This window comes from Anarhichas minor, unplaced genomic scaffold (genome assembly GCF_050575085.1).
Source record: "Anarhichas minor isolate MPS153535 unplaced genomic scaffold, ASM5057508v1 ptg000009l, whole genome shotgun sequence".
In the NCBI taxonomy this organism is placed as follows: Eukaryota; Metazoa; Chordata; class Actinopteri; order Perciformes; family Anarhichadidae; genus Anarhichas; species Anarhichas minor.
The window spans coordinates 5419012-5438769 of record NW_027466455.1 but is presented as its reverse complement, the minus strand read 5'-3'; the positions used below and the strand labels follow the sequence as shown (position 1 = coordinate 5438769).

Here is a 19758-nt window from a genome sequence, read left to right as displayed (position 1 = left end):
TTACATCATTTTCAGAGCAAAGGCTGCCTGAGTCTGAACAATCATTTATCACCACTGTTATCTCTCTCCAATCGACTGCTTCTTCTTATTTGTCTCTATAGGTTGAACTGCTTGTTCTCGTGCTGGCTCTACAGCTCTATTCATCTCTTTTTTCTCTTTGATCCTCCGTAACGTTGCTGCAAATTACAAATTATTTGCTACAAATTGTCAAGACAGGGGGAGATTGCTAACACCATGTAGCAACCTGCGCTGCTAGGCAATAGGCATAGTCGTATGGGCATGCAGATAAATGCGCACCACTAAGACCAGGTATAGTTAAGACTAGGATTAAGTTTGGTTGGTGCAACCGATGTTTCTAAAGAGTGGTCTTAAAGAAGACCGACTTAGCACTTAGGACCAGGCGTAGTAAGGATCAGGTGGTGCCACCGGCTTCTGAAGTCTGGACGTTGTTAGCCTAGCTTAGCATTAAGACTGACCAAAGCTTAAAAATACGCCAATACCAACACATCTAGAGTTCACTAATCAACATGTTGTGTCCAATTTTTTTTATTTGCCCAAAAATACTAATTGAAATGTAAAATCAACATATATGGGTTTAGAGGATTTGTGGTTGGCGCAGTGACTGTACACCGCTTCATAGAGTCTTGTCCTTACAGTGGATATGTGCAGGCCACTCTGGGCGGATTAATACACTGTTGTTCATCAAGAACTAGCTAGCTGGAGCTTGGGACAGAGCCACATTTCAGGTATCACGTAATGTGAATGTGATGTGTTTGTTACAAATTGAAGAAAGACACATAAAAAGTGTTTTTCTACTTTAATTGCTGAACTGGTTGCACCAACACTACAGCAATACTTTTCAGATGATCTCAGTGTTACTTTCTCCAGATCGCAACGTAATGTGGACCCAATCCTCCCATTAGTCTCTATTAGAACGCATACGTGTCTTTAGACTAGAAAATGTGTGGTGTCATTCTTCCAGGGGTAAATTGTAAATGGAGTATATACTATAGCCTGGAGAATGAAATGTGTCATGTGTCATTTCTACTCAGCTGAAACCCAAACATAATTTCTTTCTGACTCGTCAGACTCTGTTCTGAGTTATTCATATCTATTAACAGTTTATTGTTGTGCTGTTTATTAAAGGTTTGATCATGACATAATCATCTGACTTCTCTCCTCATCTCCATCAATACAAGGGAAGAGGAGCAGCTGAGTTGTTGTTTTTTGTCATGGATCATCCCACCTCCGGCCAACACAGCCAACCCAGCCACACCTCAAGCTTTCAGTGGCTTTCTTTTGCTTACCAGAGTCTAACAGAAATCCCCTATGAATCCATTCTGCCACATACAGACTCACTGGAGGTGCTGGACCTGAGTTACAACCTGCTGGATGAGTATCCTTTACTTAATAACCAGAAGTTTAAAGACCAAACGACTACTCCGTGATCCAGTGTTTGTTATTTCCTGGTCTTGTTTGTGGAGTTTTTCCTTATCTGAAACGACGGTCAAGGGAATGTCATTAGTTTTGCAGGTATTTATTTGGTAATACGTATTGGACAAATAAATATTGTTACCTGATGATTCCAATAGATAAAAAGTTAACGGATCACCAGAGTTATTCCAATTTATCTTGAAGGGAACATATATGTATGAAACATGAAAAGAAATGAAAAGAAGCATGGATGTACAAAAACACATACAGCGTTGGAGGCAGCACCCCCGTTCATTCCTATGAAAGTTGCTCAGTGGCACATGAAGGGAAAAAAGTTTGACTTCCAAGGATTAGTTTATGTTGAAAAAACAACTTGGCAAATTGCTGAATTCAAGGCTTCAACACTTCTCATTTACAGTCTATGACAAGCACTATTCAAGTATTTGTAATGGGAAGTTGATGCCTACATTTTTTTTTTGATGATTTACAGTTTCTCTTTCTCAATGTAAGTCTATAGGGAAAAGTATTTTTGGGCCCAATGGCATCACGTGAAATTGGATTTCCACCGTTTGGCCACTTTATAAAATTTGCTTCAAAGACGGACACTCTTCCTGGAGGTTAGATGGTTGAAGGCAACTTTTTGTTTCCGGTTTGCAATCTCCACTTCTTCAACACAGGAATCACTGGTGGATTACAGCCATGTGTAGCCTAAAGCAAACTACACGTTGTAGTTTATTTGCTTCAAACCAGTTATTGGAAACGCCCCTAATTGGCATTTGACATTTCAAAAGTTTGTTTAAAATTTGCCTAACAGTTGAATGGAAGTCAGGGGATCAACAAATTAGTAGGATTCATCTTTTAGGGATAATTATTATTTATTATTGACAAGATATTTCAGTGTTAATCAAACTGGTTGACCGACTGACGTTGCCATCCTTAAAGCAATTCCTCGACATGGCTAAAGACACACATGAAATCTTACCATGTAGGAAGAAACTGAAAGGTACAGTGTTTGTGCGGGACCAAGAGGTGGAGCTAATGGTATTTATTTTGTCTGAGCTGACAAATGGAAGTTATAGATAGATATCAGATAAGTTTATAAATCCAAAAACTGTTCAGGGTGTTGCTAGTTGTGTGCATGAACTTCTTCTTGAAGTCATAGTTTAGCCCCTCTATATTTCTGCAACAACATATTACAGGAAACAACATATTGTTAGTAAATATTAAATCAATCACACAGATATACATTCAATGTTTATTTCCTCAGAGACTTACAAACCTGAGCAGTTTGAGTTTGCTGTGTTGTCCTTCATTCAGTCCTTATTGGAACCCGGCTCTGCTGGGCCAGCTGGAGAAGCTCAGCACTCTGATCCTGGACTGCAACAACTACACATCTCACATCAAGTTCCCCTACATGCCCAGTGTCACCACAGTGTGCATCAACAAGAACAAGATCAACAATCTGCCTGTGTTTGTGGAAGAAATCCGACGGAAGTTCCCAAACATAAAGTGAGCCTTGGATTGAGCTATTACCAGTGGCGGGCCGTGCATTTTATACCTGGGCCTTCACTGCTGTCCTGCAGCTGAAACACAGCTACGGTTATTATTTGTTTCGTGTCAAAATGAAGCCAACACCTATAGATAGAGTGCGTCTCCTCTCTGCTCTGACTGCAGCTGGGACTGCTGCGCGAGGCGCCTGTGTGTGCTTTGGGGCGGCGGAGGGGCTCGCGGCAGCTCCCGCTGCTCGTTCACGACAGTGCAGAACGTACGTGCTTTCACGAGTCAAAACACCACAAAAGTCTCCAACAACACCAGAACAAGTCGCTAGATTTGTCACTAGTAGCTTTTGACAAAAAAAGTCGCCATGAGGGTTTGGAAAGTTGCCAGATTTAGCGAGAGAGTCGCCAAGTTGGTAAAATATGTCCCCAGAGCAACATTGGACGTAACAATAGTTCCTATCACATATTAAACCAAACAAAAATCCATCTTCATAAAACAAGTTGTACAAATAATAATATATAAACAAGCATATAAAGCTACTGCAGATGTAAAAACAAAAGCAGTTGACTTACCAGAGCTGCTGTTCACTATTTAAAGACAAAGTCCATCCTCCTTTCTTTGTTAACAAAGAGTTTAATCTCACGGTTGTTCAGTACATCCGTGTGTTTTAGTTCCAGTAAGAAGTCCTTCTCCATTCATGGACGCCAGTGAAGACAGTCGAGCCTCCCCAGTTGTATTTCTTGAATAGGTTTTAATGCGTTTGAGGCTGAAAATGTCCACTCCACAGAGGCAGCAGATATTGGGATTGTCACCACCCAACATGTCACGCTAGCCCACTGACCAATCACGTACTTGTAGGCCAGCTAGCAGGCTCTGACACTTCAAAGAATACGCCCAACATGTCAAACTAAAGATCTGATTGGTTGAACACTATGACAATCAACAATATCGTCCCCGTTCACTTAAAGTGCACATGGATGCACTTGTGAGTCTGCAGGCCTCTGCCTCTGTTCTTACCTAGAGACACAGAGGTGAGATCTGATTGGATAAAAGCTCTACTTAAAACAAGCTGCACTGGAAGCAGAGCAACTGAGGAAGACAGTAGCTGTGCAATGAGAACATAAGATAATGGGAAAAAATACATTTACAAATTATAATACATGTAGTGTATTTAAGAAAAATTATTAAATTATAAAATAGCTATAACTTTGTGATTCTGTTTAGGCCAGCAGAGAAGGCCTTGAAGGTCCTGACGGCCCACCACTGGATTAGTATGTTAGTGCATATAAACATGATATTTATTCTTTATGCTGCTATGTTCCTTTCCAACATAGGATCCTCAGTATGATGAACAACGGGGCAGCCCCTAGCTATTTCAATGGAGGAAGTCTGACTCAGTACGAAGACTACAGGTGAGAAACGACATCATTTTCACTACCTGCTCCAGTTTGCACAGATGTGGTCTATTTAACATAAATCAAAACCCTCTATGCACTCTTTATATTCTTTCTTTATAAAAAATAATCTTCCAGGTTTTCACTTGGTTTGGACTTGTGCCGTCTGATATTAAAAGTTCTGATGAAGAATAAAGTATTTATTAACAATCCTTCTGCTATTTTATTTATAGTTTAGGGAAGCCAAAATAGGATAACCAATCATATCACACGACAACACAACATACATACACACACACACACACACACACACACACACACACACACACATTATATATATATATATATATATATATATATATATATATATATATATCATACAGTACAACGATATACAATTCCAACATAGAAAACCAACAGAAAACAGGGTACAGAATATTGTAAAAGAAAAAAAGTCCCCCAATGCTCAATGTTAACTGTTCAGATCCAGTTAATTAGTATTATCTACTTGGTTAACGGGCAAACCAGTGATAATGTGTCTATCATTTTAGAATATATAATGTCCATTTTTGTTCAAAACTAATGGACAAACTAATGGACATGGATCTTTATCTCACCAGTGAACAATGCTACAACAGATGCATCAGTTGGCCCAAAGTGTCAGGGGCCCCCCTGACCGTCACCAACTAAATGTTACTTAAGGAGACATGTACCAACAAAGAAAAGATTCAAACTGACTACAAAGAAACATAACTACAAAGAGCAAAAGGGCAAAAATGAGAGATTCAAAATGACTTCAAAGAGACTCGAAACGACTAAAAAGAGACACAAAATGACTTCAAACTGACACAAAAATTACCACAAAGCAACTCAAAACAACTACATAGAGACTCAAAATGACTACAAAGAGACAACTGTAAAGAGACTCAAAACAACAACAAAAAGAAGCTAAACTATAAAGACTATCTATCTTTATCTTTTAAAGGAGAGGTGGTGGGGCCTTTTGCATGTCTGTGCCCAGTTCCCCATGGTCTCATAATCAGCCCATGAATGTACCTTTCAAGTCATAACCATACAAGCAGAAAGTCTTCTTTAATATACACACTGTAACATAAGCCCTGTGCATAGTCTTTATTAAAACGTGTGTAACGTAATCAGACCCAATTAGGTTGTGCAAACGTTTACACTCATGTAACATTCCCACTCTCTGTTTGTTGTTGAATTTATCCTGACCTTTGTCTCCTTAGACAGTATGTCATCAGTCAGATCCCAGGCCTAGAGATTCTGGATGACACTGAGGTCCTGGAGAAGGAGAGAGTCCAGGCTAAAAAAACCTACAGACTGCAGCAGAGCAGTCACAGCAGCAGAAAGAAGAAGGAGGACTCATCAAAGAAACACACACACGTGCAGAAAAAGCCAAATACTGTAACAAGACAATAGGATATACCACATTTTTGAACACGGTGCTTAAAATCACACCTTTAATGCTGCATTGTCAACATTATGATACACTGTTTCTTAATATATACAGTATAGTATATTATATATACAAGTTTATATTCAAATCAAACACCATGTCTTACACTGTACTGTCAAATAAAAAAAGGAAACATTCTAGTTATGTTTTGTGCATCGTTTTTGACACCTTAACCACATTTCATTCTGTGGTGTGGTCTACAAATCTGTGGATTTGAACAGTGTTTCGTCATTTAAGTTAAAGCTGCAACAGGCACAAATTGAACTATCTGTCATTAAATATTCTGATGGTATTTGTTTGTGGACAGATAAGACAATCCAAGATGAAGTTGGAGCAGTCTAGTTTTCAGCCCACATATCTCCGTTTCCCTGGGTGGGACGCTGAGGGGGATTGGAGCTGTAGCTGCATGTTTTGTAAGTGTCATCGTTGATGCCTCCACTAGGGGGAGCCACAGTCAAACAGAAAGCACCAGTGGTTGCTACGTTTTGTTTGTCTCAGCATTTCCAGCCAATGTATTGGCACAATACTCAATTTTGAGTTTGTGAAATAATGTTGAGAAATAATGGTTAGCAATATGACATGATTAGCATAGCAAGTTTTGCTAACTAATATCATAAATGCATCACAGAGAGTGGCAGCTGGCCCTGTCCTTGCCATGCCACCAACGTCTGCTGACATTTACATTGAAAACAGTTGAAGCGGAGGTTGCAACGCTAGCTGTCTGAGAGCTTTTACTCCAGCAACTTATTTTTCACTTCCACAAAATTGGGATTATTGAGAAAGACAGATTCAAAAAAAAAGAATAAAGAATTAAAGTGAATAAATATTAGCTGGTGCTATTACATATGTTTTAGGACAAAGTGATTTTGTTGGTCACAAATGTATATAAGCACTTTCAGTTCTACAATATACAACTAAAAAACATCCATTCAGTTTTATATCATCAGCATGCTGGTCAGTTTGCCTCATGCTGTGTCTGTAGACCGTGTGAGCAGATGATTAAGGTGTTTTCCACCAGGGCCTGCAGGTCAAGTCTATTCACTTCATTTGCACTGCAGAGACCAGCTGACTGTGGCTGCCAGGCTCAGGCTGTCTATAGCTTATTCTTCCTGTGGTACAGAGCAGTTTCTTAAACCTCTTCAGGCTTCTTCACACTGTTGGCAGCTGTTACTACGGATTAACTGGTTACTTTGCTGTGTAGCCAAATGGCATTCATGCATTTCCTGGCAACCTGGTACTTCACTGGTCTGGATAAAGGTGTCAGTTAACTGGTTGAATTTTGAAGGAATTCATTACCCACAAATCCTGTAAAAAAACAGCAAAGGCTTACTTATTAGAGTCCAACAGTTTTTATTAGTTTGGACTTTCCACTTCCTGTGTTAACTTTAAGATAGTATAAGAAGCCTAAGAAGAATAAGTGGGGAACCACAGCAGTTAGGTAAAACAGGCTAACTCTCTTGTGAAATGTTGCCACATTGTTCCACACATCGTTTCCCTGTTGACACATGCTGACTTTTATTCACATGCTTTGTTTTGTCAGAAAACAAATTTTCTACTCGGTTCTTTGTAATGTCAGTGTTTTCATAGCAATCCTCTTTGTAATTGTATCTGAGTTCCTTCCTCCGCTTGTGCAGGACTCCCTGCTTTGGTACTGGATGTTCTTTCATTGCCCCCTTCGCCTGTGTTTAAATGCATCTCTCCGAATCGCCCGGTGTAGAGCAGGTTTTTTCTGTGAGCAGTGTTTCCTAGAGGATGCCAAGCATGAGCACTGGTGTGCCAAACTGGCCGGTTACATGGAGCGTGAGGCCCAGCTGGCAGAGCTGCTGTTCAGCTGTGCAGCAGGGAGACGGACCTGTAATATAACCTTCAATGTGTGCCACTACAGAAAGCTGGGACTATTTCATGTCACAACAACAAGAGTCTTTGTCGTCATAGTGAGGTTGCCAGGTTTAGTACTGCTATGCCTGTAAAGGGACCAACAACAACACCTGTGCTCACAGACCAGATCTGGCAACCTATACATAACCAACCAAATACAGTTGTTTATGTTGTGAAATATGTACATGCAAAGAATCGAAGGGTCACGTCAGCTGCAGTTCCTACTGTGGCCACTGCACCAAACTTACCATGAATATCTTGCTGCAAACTCCACTGTTGACCTGTGAGGGACTCGGTAACCACTTATTTTCATTTGCCAACCAGAAGCTGTTATTACATTTACCTGACAAAGAAATGTTACTGGTTATGTTCAGATTTGACTCACAAAATATAACAACTCAAATATGATTCATTATTAATTCATTAACTATCCAGCATCATATTAGAATGTAAAGCTCCACCTTGAACAGAGTGATGTACATTTAAGTACATTATGCTTATAATGCCTCTCTTTCACTCTTCACTTGAAGTAAACATGTGAATGCAGAACTTTCACTGTGTGGTAATAATAGTTTTACTATTATAAGTTAATAATTTTACTACAGAGCTTTTTTCCTCTAACACTGTCAATACCAACATTCCCAGTTAGAGTATAAGGGTGAAACGGAAAGCAAGGCAGCGATATCTTGGAACCCAAAAATCCCTAAATCTGCCCCTGAAAAACAAACCTGTGTCAGGGTCACTCACAGTCAACATCAGTGAAATACACTTAGGAGGCGTATTAGTCACTTGCTTTGACATACCTCAGTTCTAAAGTAGAGCATGGATTTAATTAGCAGAGGTATATTGCTGGCAGTAACATCATTAGTGTCATAAGTTAGTTTTACGTCTCACAGCAGAGAAATTCATTCATGGAGGAAAAACACACCCACAGCTTACTCAGCGGTGAAATACACTACGATGCTGCTTCCAGTTGACTATCCGCTCATGTTGATTCCAGAGAAGTGAAGAAGAGTCCGGTTGTAACGTCCAGCATCCAGCAGCAAAAGTGAGCAGGCCCGCTGCAGGCAACATGCTCGAGTCTGAAGAGGCCTGAACAGTGCGCTGCTAACCTGTTTATTATGTTTATTCATATTGAACTATTCACTTATGAAGCTCATTTCAACATGGCACTCCCTTGGGTCCCCAGCAACACACCCACCAAGTGTGAAGTCGATCGGAGGAACAGCTGTCGAGACATGCGAAGGACACACACATAAACAGTACACAAATACACACACACACATTTAGATTAGATGTTCAAAAGTTGACTCATCAGCTCATCAACAGCTGTGAACTTGGACATGTTGGGACTCTGCTGCATGTTATCGCAGCGCTGCAGTTATCAGTCCATGAATTCTCTATTTATTGTTCTTGTGACTTTGTTCTCGGATACATTTTAATCGTGTTACTCTGTACTGCTCTTAATTTGTCTGTGTTTCACTGCCTCCCAGGTATTCCAATGGCTTTACCTTCCTCCTCATGTACAAACCTTTACCAAACGTCCAGCACCCGGTAGCCGTCAGTAACACCAGTCTTGCCGTTCCTGACCTTCAGGGAGAGTGAGGCTGCCCAGAAGAACATGCGCTATTATCATTAAATAAGACAAGTGAGATATTTGTTGATTAACTGGATCCCCATTAGCTGACTCTCTTGGCGGCTGCTGTTCTCCCTGGGTCCACAGAAAGAACAAAACATACAATAAATGACATAAAACATACATTTAGAACAGTACAGTCTGAGACGGATGTATAGTAAATGGATAAATTCTAAATGGACTGTACTCGTAAACCTCTTTTCTAGTCTTCCAACCACTCAAAGCTCTTTAACACCACATGTCATCATTCACCATTCACACACATTCATACACTGATGACAGGGGCTATTGCAAAGTGCCACCTGCCCATCAGGACGATCTAACATTCATACAACATTCATACACCACAGGAACAGCCTGCGGGAGCAACTTGGGGTTAAGTGTCTAGTATTAGAACCGACCATATACATTATGCATCCATAACTCCTTCAAAGAAGGATCAGGAATCTACAAAGACAATGGAGTTCTAGTCATAAGCCTTAGGTGAGCCTTTAATTGTTTTTTAAATGACAGTTTGTTTCCACTCTCAGTTATATGAGGAGGTGGGGAGTTCCAAGCTGTTTTTAACGGTGATAACTGTGCGTTTGAGGAGGTTTGTTCTTGGGGTTGGAGGTATCCAGTGACCTGAACTAGCATTCCTTGTGTTATGTCTGTTGCATGTTTTTGTACTTGGTTGAAGAAATATTCAGGTGTCTGATTAAATACTACATTTCTGAAAAACATGAGAAAGCAATAAGAAGTTTCATTTTAACTGAGAACCATGACTGGCAGAGTATATGCTCTATTTGTTCTTATTGAGCACTAGAGTGCCAATCTGGCCGCTCGGTTTTAAACTAGTTGTAGTTTATTGATGTCTTTCTTTGCTGCCGCATGTTTATGGCCGGGGGACATAAATATGTAAAGCAGCATTTTCCCCCTCTGCAAAACATGACAAGTCAAGCGGCTGGACTTGCTACATATTTGTTGTCGCTGTGACAAGTCTTTGTCTTGTTTACACATGCAGACTAACTCATGACTCTTGCAGTTCAAAGAAATACCAGGCTTTTTCACAGTAGTGTTGGTGAGGCATCGTGCTGAAGGCAGAACCAGCACCAAGAAGTGCACGGAAGCAGGGGGACCCACAGGTGCTCAAAGAGGCTCAGAGAGCTTTTAATAGTTGGACTAGAATATAATCAAGACCTTAACAATGTTCTACTGTGATGACCCCTCCCTTCCACCAGGGGTCTGTGTCCTGTTTGCTGTCTCTTTCATGTCTTTCAGGCTGTTCATCGTCAGCTGATGAGCCACACTGGAGCCTGGTGGGAGTGTCAGCTATAGCACCTGAACACGGATCTCGGCTCTCCTTTGGCTCACACAGCTGCTGATTTGTTTAGTTTAGTTTATGTGTTCTTTGAATAAATGTGTTTATTTATCACTTTTAACTCATCTGGTCTCCCATTTATGTTGCAGCCTTTGAGCCGGGTTGTACTACCAAAAAACAGTCTTTCACTTCACATGTGTCCCGTGCCGAATATGAGTCTGTCTGAGGGTCTGTAATGTCTATTACGTCATAATGACTGGCTACAGGCGTGGCTCCACATCCATTCACCCTTCTGTGCTGTCAGTCGCTAATTAAAAAATGCATGTTGGCGTTCTCTCCCAGTCTGCTGTGGAGTGTGGCCTGCTTCTCATTCTTCAGGGAAATTTGGAAAGTGGCCACTGCACCCCTCCCCCACCTCCACCCCATCCTGCTGAAAGTGCTGGTTCAAAGACTTCCTGACATCTGGCCACAGCAGTCATTGCTGGAGGGTGAATGGGGGAAAGGGCGGGCAGGCTGTGGTCCTGGTTTACTGATATACAGGAAGTTTAGTTTCTTCAGAATGTAATGTTGCAAAAGACGAGCCAATCCTCTCCAAAAGAAGTCATTTTGTTTGGACAGCCAACATGCTATATATAATTAAGACAGTGTCAAAGCATTGAAAGGCCTATAAAGTGATATTGTATGAAAACCCCATGCTTGCAACAGGCTACATAAATACATTTGACATAAAAGCCTAATTGGCCAGAGGAAATGAGCCTCTGTATCCCGTTGCTTGTAAAAATACATGAGAAGGAAAAAGCAGAAAGGGCAAAGCTTAGAAATAGTTCCCACTGTCCGTTGAGGAGGCGCGCAGTTAATCAGAAGGGGACCGGAAACTGAGTGAATTCGCCTTCAAAATAAAAGGGTAAGGTTTTCTGTCACGTTCAGGCCTGACCATATAAGCACAGTTTTTTGATGGCATTCTTTATAATGTAAGTGACATAATCCAGAATGAAAAAAAAATACAATAAGTGTAAGTGGATATTAGCTACCATGTAGCCTACATGCTGAAAATATACATTCTATATTACATCTACAATATCATAGACCATCTACAACATACTAGTAGCCCACACTATATGATGACATAAATAACTTATGACAAAAAATAAATATACAATTACAAATATAAAGAATATTATAAAATGTGATAATGATGCAAACCATCAAAGAAAAATATATCAAATAGAGCTCAGTATAGTTTGCTGTTGTTCTGCTGGTTTTCACTTGGCAATGTCAATTTTAGCCCGTGTTGATAACACCTTCTTCCAATTCTTCCATTCTTCCATTTCCTTCCAAATCGGACTCCTTTTTATTTCATATTTTTCTTTTAATAGAGGGGTTCGAACCGTTGCCATTACATTTGATTGCAATCTCCTCTTATTTTGCACATATTATTGTGCATATATTTTTTAATAAATTGTTTCCAACATTCAGTTCTCCTTTGTCCTTCCTTATCATTGTAGTATATGCAGTCATTGTTGTTTGTTTTTCGTTACATCCTGAATAACTAGCCTACATTTGTAAAAGTAGGCCTAAATTCTACGTTGGCGAAAGTGAAGGAATGTACAGCTGATTTGATGTAAAGGTCTTGTAAATGACAGAAATATTAATCACGTGCATTTAGCTTATAGGTTACTGGAAACAAGCAATATGACCTCTAAAGAGTGTTACGTCACGACCTCTGAGTTTTATTTTGAAACTCACAACCGGAACCCAGGTATTATGGCGTGCGTAGCTTGACGCTGGTACCTGTCAAACAGTCCCCCGTTCTCCTCAGTGTGTTGCCGAAATGCCGGTTGGCTTCAGACTAACAGGGCTAAAGACTCACGGCAGTGTGCTGTCTCTCACAGAATGTATTCAAACTTGACCTTGCGTCCCCGGCACACTTAACGGATTGCTCACCGGTCCCCGGGGATTTCTTCTTCTCCGCAGCGCCCTGCATTACAACGGAATGGAAGTCGGACGTGGATACAGGCTGATGGACCAGGAACAACAGGAGGAAGAGCAGCCCGCTGTAGCCTGATACAGTGCTGATCGCCGGCATGACCTACTTAGCACAGAGCTTGATGGACGTGTCTTCAGGACATCTCTGCTGCTGTATGGATACATTGATGGACGTGTCTTCAGGACATCTCTGCTGCTGTATGGATACATTGACGCGCTGCTCAACCTTGTAACACAGTAATAAGTGACCTTCATTTTGATTTGCTGCTTCAGAACTGTCCACAAGACATGTGAAGTCGCTTTTGACTAAACAAACAGAAGCATCCACGCAGACCATATCCTATGCAAAGTAGGGGAACTAAATAAAATGCACGAAAAGCAGTGCATGCTGGATGTTTTGCTGACCTTTTTCTCGGGGTTTAAGAGAAAACCAAAAGGAAAAATTAACCAAGCAGGTGGCCCAGGGTACTACTTCTCTGGGTACTACTCTCTGCCCTGCCTTTTTCTGTCTGTCTGACTATACACCAGCTCTGCTCTTTGGACTAGTCGACAGCTCGCGGGGCCCACAGTGGAGCCGGGATCAAAGGTCCTGAGAAGAGCAGGGCTGAAAGGTCTTTTTTAAGCCGGAGGAGCCTGCAGATGCCTTATCTACTCATTAGCAAGAGAGTGTATGGGGATCACTTACTATGCTGTGATTAGCAATAAAGTCATCAGCCAAGCAATAAACACTGAAGTGCTGTGCAGGAAAAGACAGATTCAAATAGACGTTTTTGACCGTCAGCAAACTGAACATTATGCTACTGAACTGTGGCCAGCCGTTACCTCTTCTGAGGCATACGGATGTGCCGCCGCGTGTCATAGAAAACTTCATCCTGACTGGCTACCGCTTCCCAAACTACAGCCTAAGGGATTGCTTACTATCGGCATTCAGGCCCACCAATGAAACAGGCAACTTCTGGACACACTTCCTCCCAGTTTTTATTTTTTCATACTATTTTGTGGAGGTGTTTGGTTGGGAAGGTGCGCCAAATGGCGACGCCCCGTTCTTCTATCCGTTGTGGAACTACTTTATCGGGGTGTTCTGTCTGTTAATGGCTAGCAGCATGGCCCACCTGCTCAACTCAATGTCTCTGGTGGTAAGAGAAGTCTGCTTCTTTGTGGATTACGGCACTATCAGTTCCTACACCGTTGGCTCATCATTGGCGTACTACTACTACATCCACCCTCGGGCAGGGATAGTAGAGACGGGAGGCCGAAATGGCTCCCATATGGACTTGAAACTTGAACCTGCAGGATCTCTTACATCATCCTATGCAATCCCAGATTTCTCTGTGTTTTTTGAGACCTTCTACATCCCGACCGCATGCGTTGTAGCAATCATTTGCGTCATATCTTGCTGCAACACTCGCCATAGGTGGAGGCGGCATCGGTACGTCATCCGAACCTTTGTTTTCCTCCTCCCGTTCCTCATCTCCTCCACGCCAGTCTTCTACCGCCTCCTCACTAGATCGCCTTACTCCACCACCTCCTCTTTCACGGCTTCCACCTCCACGGCCAGCTTCTTCCATCGCCACTGCCTCTGGCTGCTGGTGTCGGCCGTCTTCAACATCAGCAAGTTCCCCGAGCGGCTTGCTCCGGGCCGCTTCGACATCTGGGGGCACAGCCACCAGTGGTTCCACTGTTGCACGTTTTTGTCCATCCTCGACGAACTCCACATGATCAAGACCGAGGTGAGGGCAATCCTGCTCAGCCCAACTCTGCTTTTGCCCCCTGCAATCCTCTCCCGCCTACCAGGACCTACCATAGCTTCCACCTACGGGGTGATGTTCTTCCTCCAGACCACCATCATCTCCATCATCGTGTGGTTCTCCTGGCATGCCACCAGCATCTATGGACCCCAGAGAGACCAGCTGGAAAAGGAACACCCCAAGAAACCCCTGAAATGCCACTGATCACAAAGACATCTTTTTTTTTTTTAATCCCAACTGTGAAGGAAGGTTTGCACACGCATACAGAGCCATGCCACAAAGACAAGTAAAACAATATTTCTCTCCTAATTTCAAGTCCCTCATATGTTCCAATCCCTTCAACAGCTTTTTTTTTTTTCAAGCTTTCATGAGCGGAAATCTGGGACGATGGGAGATGAAAAGATTATATTCTGAGCTCACCGCAGGGTGGCTGTCTGGTTGAGTGGATATTGAAAGTCCTTGCCAGTTCTTTCCCTCATCCAGCATGTTCCAACAGGATGTCTGAGCTGTGGCGATAATAACTACCTCCAGGGACTGTACACTTGAGGACACTGGAAAGGTGTTGCTACCCAGAAGAACTGTTCCATATAACATGTGGGTAATGTGGCGTAAATGTAAGCGTGAGCATTTACAGAAGTTGCTGTTGTCAAGTAGTTCCTCCTGTTCCACTTCCCCTTCCCTCTGACCTTACACAGCATCTTCTGAAAAGCCTCTGCTATGGTTGCTGTTGGAACTTTTGTTTCACATTGAATGAATCCTTTTCTGGCCTTTGTTGACCACACCGTATCTTCCATTTGACGCCCACACGCAGTCTCATTTCCTCTCTTTCCAAGTGACACTTGCAGCAGGAAGTGCGGTGGCCTTGACGACGCAACAGAAATAGCTGAGAGCTCATATGAGTCGTAAAGTAAAGCACGTTCAGGGGGAAGCCATTAAGAAGCCATGTTCGCTTTGTAACCTTGAAGGACGCCTATCATTACTGAAGCGTATAATGATGTCCTGCTGACATGTTCTGATGAGTTATTTAGAATACATCTGCTTTATGTATGGTTTTCATTACTCTGATGACTAGTTCTTCATAGATTATGCTCACATGGCTTAAAGTGTAAATCTCATGTTTTCTAATCAGTATGAAAAGCATACTGGACCTGGTACCCACTCTACATACATGGTTTGCATCATACCAGCAACAGCTCCAGTTTGAAGGCCTGCTGTGTGATGGATGATGGGGATAGATGGAACAAGGACGATGAAAGCAGAGGTTGGGCTTTGTATGTCGTGTGATGTACAGCAACCTCTCCTAGCTAAAGCCATACTTTGGAAAAGTGGTATTTAAAAGACTCGCAATATTGTACTGTTGTACAACAGTATATCATCAGGCACTTCCTGGATAGATTTGCACTTGACAGATTAGATTACAGTAATGGTTGATTTAGCAGCTTGTACCTTATATATTATCATCACGTTCAAGTCACAGAGCTAAGCATCTGTTTTTCTGAAAAAGATATACCTGGCATTCTTAACCAGAAGGTCATGCTGCTGTTATGAAGGTCCTTCCATAATCCTCAGTGACTCTTGTACCCTTGAAGTACCCCCCAAAAGATTTTCTTTTTAATCGTGCGCACACAAGATAAATAATAAATAATCATTCTTTGGGGGTACGTAGTCTTCCAATCATCTGGAAAAAGATTAGTTATATTAGCCTTATTTCATAGCTCTATACAAAAATATATATTTTATCTTATGAAACAAGCAAAGGGAGTAATTCTTGTCTAGCTGGATATAAAACAGAGGAACAGGTTTAAAAATACATGTTTCATGTTTGTTCATCCCAGTGGACAGAAAAGTGATTAAACAATCGGGAATTATCTTCAGAACAACATTAAATGTTGTCAAGGACCTTCTGGTTTTTTAAAAAACGATGAGGTATTTATCATTTGAGAATAACGCATGCTTGGGTTTGTGAGAGGCACAAACTGTGTTCACCATGTAGATGAAATGCTATCATCTCTTCATTCAACGTTCAACTGCATGACGCAGTGTTTCGCCTTATTGCTAGCAGGTATTGCTGTGTTGTAGGATCATATCCTGTCTGCATAAATGTTAGTTTTTACCCCTTTTTGAAAAAGCCATGTAGACGTCTGCTCTCCCGTCTTTCTTGTTGTTTTTGAATGAGTTCTGCTACCTGACACGCCCTGTTTTGTTGCTTAAAGCTTCAGAATCAGCCATGTTTGGGTTTGGTTGTTTTAAATTAAATTTATTAAGAAATTCTTTTTCTCTCTGTGACTGTGCCAATTGTCTGTGTCCATGTTTGTCATGTGTTTCATATAGAAGCACAGTGTCCAGAGAGAAGGGGGAACGCTAACGGTATGCTAACGTCAGTAATGGATCAAAGAAGGCTAAAGTCCAGCCTTTTAGTCCCAGCTGAAAAGAAAAGAAACTATATTGTCTAACCCCTACTTGTGTCAATGATACTGGCTGACAGTTATTTCTGCTGGCTCACATTTACTGGCAGGTTCGATTCTTTTTCCTAAAATGCGTTTTTCGTCTTCAACAAAATCAATGTGGTGGTTTCAAGACCCATCTGCTGAAGTGTCCACGAACAAGACACTTGGTGCTGCTGTGTACCCGAGCCAGTCCTCCCTGATGAGGGGAGAGGAAATAGGATTTGTATAGAGAATTATACACTTATTCCTTTGTTCTGAGTTCATTCACACACTGAAAATGGACCATGACTATTTGCGCTCGGACGAAGATTCATGTGTTTTCTCTGCGTGTTTTTATGTAATTGTGTCATGTCCTCAGTGATTTTGTCCTGTCAAGCTGTCTGTCTCTGAGGGAGTTGCATCTTAAATTTTTACCTCCCACATCGCATTGACATGTTGAAATCATGTTGGTCACTGTCGCATTTCAAAGATGTTACGATTACCACTGTATTAGTTCTACTTGTATCTGCACATTAACTTGTGTTTCTTTTTCATTCACTTGCTTAGAGATGAAAACTGAGTTGTTAATTATGTATGACACCGCAATGATTGTGGTTGTGGTTGTGATACTCATGCTGTTATGGTGCACTTTAAAGCTTCTTCAAAGATCCTCAGAATGTTCCTTTAAGGGAACCCTGCAGTACTGTATTATTTCAGAACATTTCAGGTTTAAGTTGTGCTTTCTAATGAATAGTCAGATTCATCGGGTAACAATGCATCCAATGTTGAAGTCATGCTTCTACCTCTATAGAGTATGTGTGTCACTGTAGCGATGACAAGAACCAACGCTGAACTGGATCTCGTCCCGTCCCCAGTCTAGATGCCAGACTTGAATCTATCAATGTTAGAGTTCAGTATATGAATGTGAGACTTACACACTGCTGTTCCTAACCCAGTCAAGTACTCAGGGGTGACTGAGGAACGACACTAACCTGTTATTTACATGCCTTTAGATGATACATTACTGGAGGATGATTAAAGAATCTGTGTCTGTTATTGATGATTCAAATAGCACTAATATGGATGATTGAGTTTAATAAATAAATTATGCAGAGAACTATTATCAGTGTGGCAATTTATTTATTTCCCTGTGTAGATGTTGATCAGGAGGCTTGACATGGCTCTGGATTCTACTGTTTACCATTCGTTCCAGAGGGAATATCTGGACAACTGGATTTCCAGGAAGTTTGGTTCTTACATTCAAGAGGAAGAATCCTAAATACTTTAATTATCTTTTTTTTACTTTTCATCTAGTGCCACTAACAGGTTAAGAGGTTAAAATGTTGTCTCGTACAAACAGCATACTTAGACAACAATAGCATCTAACAATAAAACATTAGCATGTTAACATGTAAACTATGGTTGTGTTTCTGTACTTTATGCTAACATTTACGTAGTAACATGCTAAATGGTCCACTCCAAGCAAACAGGGCCGTACCATTTAGAACAAGGAGGTAAAGATCTCTGTATGCCTCTGCACTGCTGACTGCTGTGTCCGGAGACATTATGTTTTGGGGTTTTCTGTCTGTCTGAACCATATACGTGAATATCTCAAGACTGCTTTGAGCAAATTTCTACAAATTTGGGACAATTTGGACTTGAGGATGAACTGATGAGATTTTCATGGTTCAAGGTCACTGTAACCTCACAAAGCACGTTTTTGGCCATAAGTCAAGAATTCATGCTAAATATGTCAATTTGTCATAAATGTCTAATAGGATAAAATGATGAAGGGATGACATGTTGGACAGACATGAATGTAAACTGCAACTTGACTGGTTGGCCCGCGGGCGGGCCATCAGAGTGGGAAGAGGTTCTCTATATAGCTAAAACGATAAATTGTTGTTTTTACACTATTGTTATGGTTCTATATGCTAAGCTAGGCTAGCCACGTCCTGACAAACATGAGACTATTTTTCTTCTCATCGTGGAAAAAAAGCATATATTAGTCAAAAGGTTCATCCAAGTTCAGCCTGACCAGTTTGTGTCACATGTCTTAAAATGGCCACTGTTGTGTTTTCGGGTGTGTAATGAGCAGCAGCTTCTCAGAGCTGCTGTGGACTTTTAGACTGAAAGGGTTAAGCGCACTGAAGTCTGTGGTTTTTAAAAGGTTTGAATAATTTAAATGTTTTCAAATGAGTTGTGTTCATTTGCAAGTCCAGCACTCCTTCTGACCTTGTGAGGGTGCACATGCTGTATGTGTGCTGGACCTTGGCAGGCTCATGCGTTTGAGCCACACGTGCAGCCGGCTCCTCCCCTCCTCCCCCCGCCTTTTATATCCCTCTGTCCGTTTTTACTTTGATGTCCTGAGCCGCGATCAAACATCCGGTGAAACAAGACCCACAGAGAGAAGATCCACCTCTTAGTAGAGTAGTAGAAAAAAGTTAATCTGCTAAATTACACTTATTGTAAATCGCTTTGGATTAAAGCTAAATGACTGTAATGTAATGTAATGTAAATGTGGTAATAATTCAGTAACGAGAGTAAATGTAAGTGAGTCCAGAGTGAATGAATGAGGAGGGTGAAGGTGTCAGATAGCACTGTGGTAACAACCTGCCACACAAAGTTCATCCTCCCCCATGTTAGTATCACGCTGCTTTTATTATGCAGGCGGCCGTACAACATACTCTGCTTTCATTGTTTTCTCCAGCTTTTTAATAAAAAACAGGCAGATTTGGTATTCCTGTGGATCTTGCATTTAGTTAGAATTAGAATAAAAAAGGTACATGGCATATATATGTGTTGGTAACTTTAACCCACCAGAATTGAAACTATTACTTATTGAAACTATAACTTATTTAAAAGTGTATTTAAAAGAAAGGTTATGGCCTGTTATATTCTCTGATGGATTTAGAAATGGAAAGTTTTAAATGAGATGAAAACATCTCTAAGTGAGTTCTTCTGACTCTGGACTGTATA

General features: G+C 41.2%; 2 protein-coding genes across 2 annotated transcripts; both read left to right on the top strand.

Moving 5' to 3' along the window:
* The first annotated feature begins 1232 nt into the window (after positions 1-1232).
* On the top strand, positions 1233-5768 carry LOC142945965 (leucine-rich melanocyte differentiation-associated protein). The gene is made up of 4 exons (XM_076086905.1): positions 1233-1396; positions 2752-2943; positions 4269-4346; positions 5576-5768. Exons 1-4 carry the CDS (start codon positions 1233-1235, stop codon positions 5766-5768), a joined length of 627 nt encoding a protein of 208 aa, XP_075943020.1.
* Positions 5769-12979: 7211 nt separating this feature from the next.
* Positions 12980-15851, top strand: paqr9 (progestin and adipoQ receptor family member 9). Its single transcript, XM_076086872.1, has one exon. It carries the CDS (start codon positions 13400-13402, stop codon positions 14555-14557), a length of 1158 nt encoding a protein of 385 aa, XP_075942987.1. The 5' UTR covers positions 12980-13399; the 3' UTR covers positions 14558-15851.
* The last annotated feature ends 3907 nt before the right edge of the window (positions 15852-19758 follow it).

Excerpts from the sequence above, each read along its gene's own strand:
- LOC142945965 (XM_076086905.1), top strand. The coding sequence starts at position 1,233 with ATGGATCATCCCACCTCCGGCCAACACAGCCAACCCAGCCACACCTCA. Across the intron at positions 2,944-4,268 it reads CGGAAGTTCCCAAACATAAA|GATCCTCAGTATGATGAACA; the intron begins GTGAGCCTTGGA and ends TTTCCAACATAG. Across the intron at positions 4,347-5,575 it reads ACTCAGTACGAAGACTACAG|ACAGTATGTCATCAGTCAGA; the intron begins GTGAGAAACGAC and ends TTGTCTCCTTAG.
- paqr9 (XM_076086872.1), top strand. The coding sequence starts at position 13,400 with ATGCTACTGAACTGTGGCCAGCCGTTACCTCTTCTGAGGCATACGGAT.